This window comes from Octopus bimaculoides, chromosome 22, assembly GCF_001194135.2.
Source record: "Octopus bimaculoides isolate UCB-OBI-ISO-001 chromosome 22, ASM119413v2, whole genome shotgun sequence".
Lineage (NCBI taxonomy): Eukaryota > Metazoa > Mollusca > Cephalopoda > Octopoda > Octopodidae > Octopus > Octopus bimaculoides.
In genome coordinates this window covers 37698698-37707784 of record NC_069002.1, presented here as the reverse complement: position 1 = coordinate 37707784, position 9087 = coordinate 37698698, and the positions used below count along the sequence as shown (strand labels likewise).

The following is a 9087-nucleotide window of genomic DNA, read 5'->3' as shown; positions in this document are numbered from 1 at the left end:
CTCTCTCTCTCTCTCTCTCTCTCTCTCTCTCTCTCTCTCTCTCTCTCTCACACACACACACACACACACACACACACAAGGTGGTAAACTGGCTGTCACATTTGAATGTCAATAAATTGCTTTTATGTATTTGTTCTGACTGTCTAATCTTGCTATGGCCATCTTTGCCTTTTATTCTTTCAGGGTCAATAAATAAAGTACCAGGGTTGATGCTTCTCTTTCTTTTTTTCAGTTTGTCCATCTCTTTAGAAGAAATCAGTTGTGGAGAGGGATGGACAATGATGATGCCTGTAAGACTTCATTAAGATTTGAAGGTCAAGGCATGGCATAGTATGTTGCACGCAGGCTTGTACATATACATACATACATACATGATGGAAGACCATCACTGACCATTGCCAGTGCAAAGTTTTAGGTCCAACACACTTTACAGACCCTCTCTACCCTATTGATATGCTCCAGAGACAAGCTATCCAGTGCCAATACGAATCACAGGCTTGGGAATGTGGGAATGCCATGATGTCAAATGCAAGCAAAGCTCCACAAAATGTCCAGTATTATAACCTTTTCCAAGAAACCTGCTGTAACAAACACTGGTCTTTCAGCATACTGGACACCAACCTGGAATTTCTGAGTGCCTATGTTATTGCTAGGTAATCGTTGAACCTACATCGAATTCACCTGTTCTTTTGACAATTCTTTCTAAGTCTGTGTGTAATTTATGGACATACATACATTCATTCACTCAGTCAATTTTGATGTGAAGAGACATTTGCAAGTAAAACTAAACCAAATACTGAAATATATATAAATATATATATATATATGTAAATTTATTTATATTTATATGTGTATGTATGTGCACATGCACACACACACAAATATGTATGTGTTTGTGCATTTGTTTACATTTGCTTTTCTCCAAAAATCAGTGACCTAGAAGCAGTGACAATTATGATTTCACTTGCAAAGTAAGAGATTACTTATTTGGAAAACAGGTAAAGATTAGCAACAAGAAGGACATCTGTCTTTAAAACAATGTCTCCATAATCTATTTGTCTAATCGATGCCAGAAAAAAAAAATGGCCCAACAAATATATAAAATAATTAGTGTCACTGACCTTTTTGATATGATAATAAAGAGAATTATGGTAGAGATGGGCATAATTAAAATTATGATGACCAAAACAATAATGATAATCAAGTTTCTATCAAAGCCGTGTTTGCTTTTCTGAAGAACAGGCATACTTTCTACTTCTTTGAATGACATCATATTTAGTTTAAGTCTCTTCAGAAGATTGGAGATCTCCTCCTCATTTTCTTTTAATTTTCTGTAAAAGATAATAAATTTTTGTTGAGAGACAACCACAGACATAACGGAAAAATTATAGACATAGAGACAGAATTATAGACATGAAGACACAATTACAGACATGGAAACAACTATTATTGATAGGAAGACACAAATACTGACTTTTATAATATATTTGCAAATAGAGACTGTTAGACTTTTTACATTTTTGTGACTTCTAAAATGGTGAAGTTCATAGTTGAGAATCATAAAAAAATGACTTTCACTGAGGACTTGTGTTTCCTTGATTGATTAAACTTCAATGACTTACTGTTCAAGCTCTTCTTTTGTGGTGACTTTCATTGTATCCTTATTGATTGCATGAAAGAAAATGTCTGTCCTGAAAATATAAATAAACAAGTTTGTAAAATATTTTGGAGTGATTGTTGTAGTTGCTTTTTAGTTCCAAGACAAATTTTGATTAATCACCTCTATGATCAAAAACATCTCAAGCAGAAAACCTCTTGCAGTATTCAAAAGTGCATCATGTAATAGAGTTTAAGATATCATATTGCGTTTTCTAAATTTTTAGTGCATGATTTAAGGGAAATTTAGCTGCTATCTCTTGTAGAGATAACCATGTAAAGGTTCCCTTCTTGGCTTGTGTTTGTTATTGTTTAGCACGAAATCAATTCTGATCAAAAACATTATGACAGTGATCGTGCCATGATACAGTGTGTGAGTCTTGGGCTACATTATCATTTTGAAGGAGGTAGAGATAAGACTGTTAATTGTAGCAGAAAAAAAGCTCCCTCGGTGGTTCATTTTGAATAAGATGTGTGGCTGTTGTTTAAGTCCAGATCAATCTTGATCAAGCAGAGCTATTGTTCAAGATATTCCAGTTGTAATTACCTTGTATCTCTGATATGATGGAAATCCTGAACTACATTATTCAATACTTCTCTTTTTAAGGGGTGTCGGAGAAGGACAGTCATTTTGATAGGGGTTATGCCAGTTCCTTTACAAGACAGTGGGTGTTACTGTCTTGGAAATGACGGATGAAAGAGAGTGTGATTTGGCTGCTGTTTATAGTAAATCAAAGGCCCGCAAGATGTTCCCTCATTTGTTCATTCTATTTGAAAGACATTTTTCTGGTTGGTCTAAGAAGTTTCTAGACCAAAGTAAGTACAAATATTTAAATGTTATCAAAATTTATCATTATTATTATTATTATTTACTTTTAATCTGCATGTTTGTTGTAATCACTTATTGAGACTCACCCAGTGTCCTAGGGCAAGTGAAAGATAAGAGATGTTACAGTATGACATCTGAAAGCTTGGGGAGAGGAAGTGACAGGGGCAGTAGTGAAATACAACAGTCATTTAAATTGATAAGGTTTTTCTAAAGATGTGGGCAGTACTTGTGAGCACAATCCTTTGGATTTCTCTGAGACATGGTTCTCCTGGGATCTTATCTAGATGTTTCTGACATCCCATTCTTATCATACCTAGGGCACCCACAACAACAGGAACAATTCTCGCATTAAGATGTGATATCTTTTGTATTTCAATTTCCAGGTCCTTATATTTACTTACTTTGTCAAATTCCTTTACAGATATATTTTTATCAGTGAGAACACTTGCATCTATTTGTCCACAAGTATTTTCTTCCCTGTCTTTAATGACTATGTCTGGTCAATCAACCTGAATCATTCTGTCGTTGACTAGAAAATTCCAGAGGATAGTGACATTTTTACCTTCTACGACTGGCTCAGGATAATGTCCATACCAGTAAGCAAGGGTGATGATTTTGTAGTGTTTCCATATTTTCCAATGTAAATACTGTTCTACCCTATAATGGCAATTTTTGTATCTGTTTGGTGTCAGCACAGGACATCTTGAGACGAGATGGTCTTTTGTTTTGTCAGATGCATCACAGAATCTGCATTTAGGGTCAGAACCGTTTTGAAGAATGTTAGCCTAGTATTTTTGGTAAGCAAGCTTTGATCTTGTGCTGCCAATATGAAACCTTCAGTCTCTGCTTTCAGTCCTGCACTTCTCAGTCTCTGGTGGGTTGTTGCTTGGTCTACATCAGCATTTCGACTTCAAAGCATATACTGTCCATGCAGAGGCTTCTGACTCCACCGTTCCTCAATTTGTTTCTGCCTGTTCTTTTTAGTAGTCTGCTTGAACTGTTTTGCTTGTCTGGTGGCAGTGGTTTCAAGTTCTTCATCTAATTCAGAGTTAATGCCAAGTTCCCTTGGGAATTTGCAAGCTTCCTTGACAATAGAATGTGCTTTTTGGCTGCTTTTGTGTTTGCACACAAGCTGCAGCATCCAGTCCTCTGTACGAGATAAATACCTCACAGTTCTATCTGCATCATTTCTCTTCCCCCATTGCATCTAGCTAAGTACAGACATTCATCGTCTGCTTTAGGGTGGTGCATGTTTTTAGAGATTAGTAGTTTTTTTGTCTTCCTGTCCAGGCATGGGAGTTCTGTAGGATTCCAGTTAATGAAGTTGAAACTGTATTGGTCGACTGCAAGTGCCAAGGTGTTAATGGATTCAATACGATTTTTGGAGTTGAGTTCAGTTTTTAGTATGAGTGTTACTCTCCTGTAGTACTCCTTTCTTATTTTTTCCTTCATAGTAGCATGTTGTATACCATCTCCTTTGTTTATGCCCAAGTATTTACACTTTCTTGCGGGTCAAGTTCCTTGGTGGTAGAGTCAGTATCTAGTTTAATGGAAGCTGTTTGTCTGAGCTTTCCTCTTACAAAAGTCGCTTTAGCACACTTATTGATGCCAAAATCCATCCCAATGTTATTGCTGAACTCTTTAACAGTTGTTAGCAGCCCTATTAGCGCTTGGTCTTTTGTAACAAACAGCTTCAGATCATCCATATAAAACAGATGGTTTATTGTAGTATTATAAACTTTTTCCTCATACCTGGTGGTATTCAGTTCATTTGTGAGTGGGATCAATACCATGCCAAAGAGTAATGATGAGAGGGAGTCTTATTTGATGTTGATGTTGCTGGATTGGTTCATCCCATTACTATGTAAGAATTTGGAGATGACAGGAGAGATCTTATATATCTAAAGGGCCTGAGAGTAGCCAATTATGTGGGACACTATCAAACGTTTTCCTGTAGTCTATCCATGCCATACTCAGGTTCTTCTTTTTGCTCCAGCAATTCTCTACACTCATTTAAGAGTAATTGATCTTTGCACCTATAAGAATTTTTTTTACAACCTTTTTGAGCTTGTGGAAAGATAGTTTTGTTCAAGGAAAGTATATATTCTTTCAGTTATTATTATTATTATTATTATTATTATAACTGTTCAACATTTGGTAGTTTGAGGCAAATTTCTACTGCATCCCCTGCTACACCTCCATGTTGCTGGGGTGTGTGCAGCATTGTGTATTCTTTTCTGCTGTTGGAAGTGTGCAAACTCGTTCTGGTACTGTAGTGTGTTAGTTATTTTTTCTCTTGAGGTGTGGTGCAGTCTTTTGTTGTGTTGCTGCTTGTATTTTGTAGTGAGTGTATAACACATTAGTCATCTGGATTGCTGGTGGGAGTTTATTTCACTGGGTAATTGCTATATAGAGTGTGTCTTGTATTTGTGGGTTGTTTTGCTTATTATTGGATTGATAGTGTGTTCTGTAAGATGTTGGCTGTTCCTAGCAGGGCTATTTTTTTGGACAGTGTGTAGTGTTGAGGATCCAGGTATACAATCTACGTTTTTGTTTCTATGTCTTTTTTTCTATCATGCCCAATGCTCAAATTATTGTTGGTATTGTTTTTACCTTCATGCCCCACATCTTGAATACTTCAATTTTGTGGTCTTTGTACTGTGACAATTTCTCCACTTCTTTTTTGACAATATTATTATTATTATTGAGTGAGAGAGAGCAGTGCATGCCATCAAAGTGATACTGGGGTAAAATATATGAAGCTCAGTATACCCATCATGACTACCCGTCTGATAAGGGTACACCAGGCACATGCATCACAACCATATGTGCACGACACAGTAATCTCATATCGAGATAAACAGTGCATGACCTTGCAGGTGGGGCCCAGTGAGAATTTTCTTCAGGTCGAGTAGCCCATCCTACTCAAAAGGTCCTTGAATAAGGATTGTTTAAGGATGTTGAACAAAAGACCTATGTTTCCAGAGGCGAATTATCCAAAACCCAAAGAATTGCTCTCAATACATGGCTATGATGCTCCCCCACTACTTCTGCTCATGATCAGAGATGCACATATCGTCAGCCACCAAGGGACATGCTCAACTGGTTAAGGTCAAACAACTGACAAGCAAATCTGTGATATTGAGCAGAATATTTGCTGTAGGCCATCTTTTTATACCAAGACAAAACAATGTACATGATAACACTTCCAATCAATTAAGATCAGGAACCATGAGAACTGCTGCCTGGTACTGCATCAGGGCATTGGTCTCATGATGATGATCTTTATTATTATTTTTATTATTTTTATTTTTTACTTGATAAGGGCCAAGGTTACTAATAAGAATTGGTACTATGGTTGTTCTGGTATTTTCCAGACCTTTTTGTTTTCATTTTTGGTTTTCTCAGTTCCACTCTCCCAGTCTTTGTACTTTGACCAAATTTTTCTCCACTTCCTTCAGAGTGTATTTTCAGCCATACATCACATAGTGGACTATGCCATCCATTCAGTATCTCAGTATCATCCAGATACCTGGTTTTCATCCCCCTCCCCTCCTTCTCCTCCACCATCACTGCAGCCATGTTTTGTTTTGTTTTGTGTGTGTGTGTGTGTGTGTGTGTGTGTGTGTGTCTTTGTGTTTGCATTTGTCTCTCACCATTGCTTGACAACCAGTGTTGCTTTATTTACATCTGCAACTTAGTAGTTTGGCAAAAAAGAGCCCAGCAGAATAAGTACCAGGTTTAAAAAACAAAGGCCAGAAGTGATTTGTTTGACAAAATCCTTGAAGGCAATGCCCCAGCATGGCCACAGTCCAATGACTGGAAAAAGATAAAAGATATGAATACATTTTCATATATATATATATATAGAGAGAGAGAGATAGATAGATAGATAGATAGATAGATACAGGGTGCATAAGGTATTTGAGGACATACCTCTTTTGGGTCATTGCTGCATTTTTGCAAACTCTGTATAATCTTTGTTTCAGAAAATAACAATGGCAGATTCTCAGCTTACTCAAGAAATGAAGAGGCATGCTGTTATCATGGCTATTTCATAGCGTAGCGATTTAGAAATATTTTGATTTTTAAAAGTAATCAGATCTTTTGTCTACAAAGTTTGTAAGGAGTTAGAGACCAAAAATGGAAATGCATCACCATTATCAAAGAGTGAAAAGTATTCTAAAGGCTCTGAAATCATCAGAACACCTGAATTTATCCAGCAATTTCAACAGACTATTGATTACAATCTCAAAAAAATCCAGGAGGTCAATTGTAAAAGACTTCCATGTGTCAGAAGGAACAATCAGAAATGTTGTCCATAAAGACACCAGATATAAGTCTTATATGATGAGGAGAGGTCAATTTATGCCAGAAAAAGCAAAAGAAAATCATTATATCAGATCTAAAACAAACTGAAAAATCCAGCAGAAGATTTGATTTGGTTTTTTGCAGATGAGAAAAACTTCAATCAAGATCAAAAAGTTAACAGAAGAAGGTTATGTCCAGACCCTTCTAAAATTCCAAGAGCTATGCATGCAAAATTTCCTGCAACTGTCATGGTTTTAGGGGTTGTCAGCAATGAAGGACATGTGATGCCTCCTTACTTCTTTCCACAAGGCCTTAGAGTTAACTCTGCTGCCTTCATTGAAGTCCTGGAAACAGTTGTTAAGCCCTGAATAGACAGTGTATGCAATGAAAGGAGATGTATGTTTCAGCAAGACTCTGCACAATCACTCAAGGCTCGAGTAACACAGGAATGGATGGCTGAAAATGTTCCCTATCACATAACCCCTAACATTTGGCCTCCTAATTCTCCAGATCTCAATCCATTGGACTATTACTTGTGGAGCGTTGTTGAGTGAGAGATCAATGAACATGCCCATAACACCAAAGATTCTTTGAAAGCTGCCATAGTCAGAGTAATGTCCAAACTGAACCCGGACCCCTTGATTCGAGCATGGAGAGGATTTAGATCTCATACGGAAGCAGTTGTTGAAGCTGAAGATGGCTTTATTGAATAACATTATAGAAAAGAAGATCTATTTTTATCCTCATAGCATTTTTTGATAATAAAGTTATGTTATATATCTGATTTTTATAAACACAAATCTGTCCTCAAATATCTTATGACCTTGTATTGACTGTGTGGTAAGAAGCTTGCTTCCCAACCGCATGGCTCCAGGTTTAGTGGCATTTTGGGCAAGTGTCTTCTATTATAGCCTTGGGCCAACCAAAGATTTGTGAGTGGATTTGGTAGACTGAAATTGAAAGAAGCCCATCGTGTATGTGTGTATGTGTGTGTGTGTGTGTGTGTGTGTGTGTGTATGTGTGTGTGTGTGTGTGTGTGTATATATATATATATATATATATAAACACACACACAAACAAGATCTGATGGTACTCACATAGTAAGGGAAGTACATAATAAAGTATGGTAGGTAATAAATAGTAGGGGGTGGGGGTAATCAAATAGTAATTTAGTCGGATGTAGTAAAATAGAAGGGTAAGGTAATAAAGTAGTTGGGGAGGTAACAAAATATTAACGTATGTTATAAAATTGTAAAGTAGGAGAATAATACAATTGTAGAGGAAGCTGAGAGTGAAGTAAGAGCATAAAGAGCATAAAGAGAATGCAAAGTGTTCTAAATGTTCTCCAACTAAATTGCCACCTTATTGGAGTGGTTTATCTTCAGCCCAGTTGTCATTAATGTATATCATCAGTTAAGTGAAGTCTTACCTGTTAACATCTGGATGATTGTTACTGTCTATATGCACTTGGATATGATCTATAACAATCTGTAAATCTAGAAGATTACTCAGATTTCTGAAAGAGATAAAAGTGATGCAGTTCATATCACAGTAATACTCATTCACAACTATCACATAATATCAACACACACACACACACACACACACACACACACCTACCTGTTAATAATACAAAATAAGATAGAGGTATTTTTTCATTTTTATATAGAGAAATAAAAAGTCTGAATTTTCCAAAGAAAATGATAGAATACTGCACATCTTGGTTTTGTGTGTGTGTGTGTGTGTGCGTATATATATATATATACGAAAGGAATAGATGAAGCAGTTATTCACTACATTACAAAAATTCATGGAATCCATACTATTCTATAGTTTCTATAATTTTACTTTGCATCTCATCTTCGGTAAATGATATCACAATACAAGCAAAGTGTGTTGCATGCATTTTCGATTCTTGCTTCCATCATATTTGCAATACAAGCCTGCACATACTAGAGGCTAACTAACTATTTTGCCATGATTGATTGGGTCCTAACTACACATACACACACATACACACACACATACACACATGCACAAATATATACTCTTTTACTTGTTTCAGTCATTTGACTGAGGCCATGCTGGAGCACTGCCTTTAGTCGAGCAAATCAACCCCAGGACTTATTCTTTGTAAGCATAGTACTTATTCTATCAGTCTCTTTTGCCAAACTGCTAAGTTACAAAGACATAAACACACCACCATCGGTTGTCAAGTGATGTTGAGGGGACAGACACAGACACACAAACATATACACACACACACACATACATATATATATATATATATA

The 9087-nt window shown here is 36.5% G+C and overlaps 1 protein-coding gene across 1 annotated transcript in view; it reads right to left on the bottom strand.

The window, feature by feature from the left end:
• Positions 1–9087, bottom strand: part of LOC106877697 (protocadherin-23) — a 111859-nt gene that overhangs the window by 9895 nt on the left and 92877 nt on the right. Inside the window, exons 40-42 of the mRNA XM_014926651.2 lie at positions 8226–8312; positions 1623–1691; positions 1122–1331 (exon numbers count right to left, since the gene is read on the bottom strand). Coding sequence (XP_014782137.1) covers positions 1122–1331; positions 1623–1691; positions 8226–8312 — 366 coding nt within the window. The remainder of the gene's footprint in view (positions 1–1121; positions 1332–1622; positions 1692–8225; positions 8313–9087) is intronic.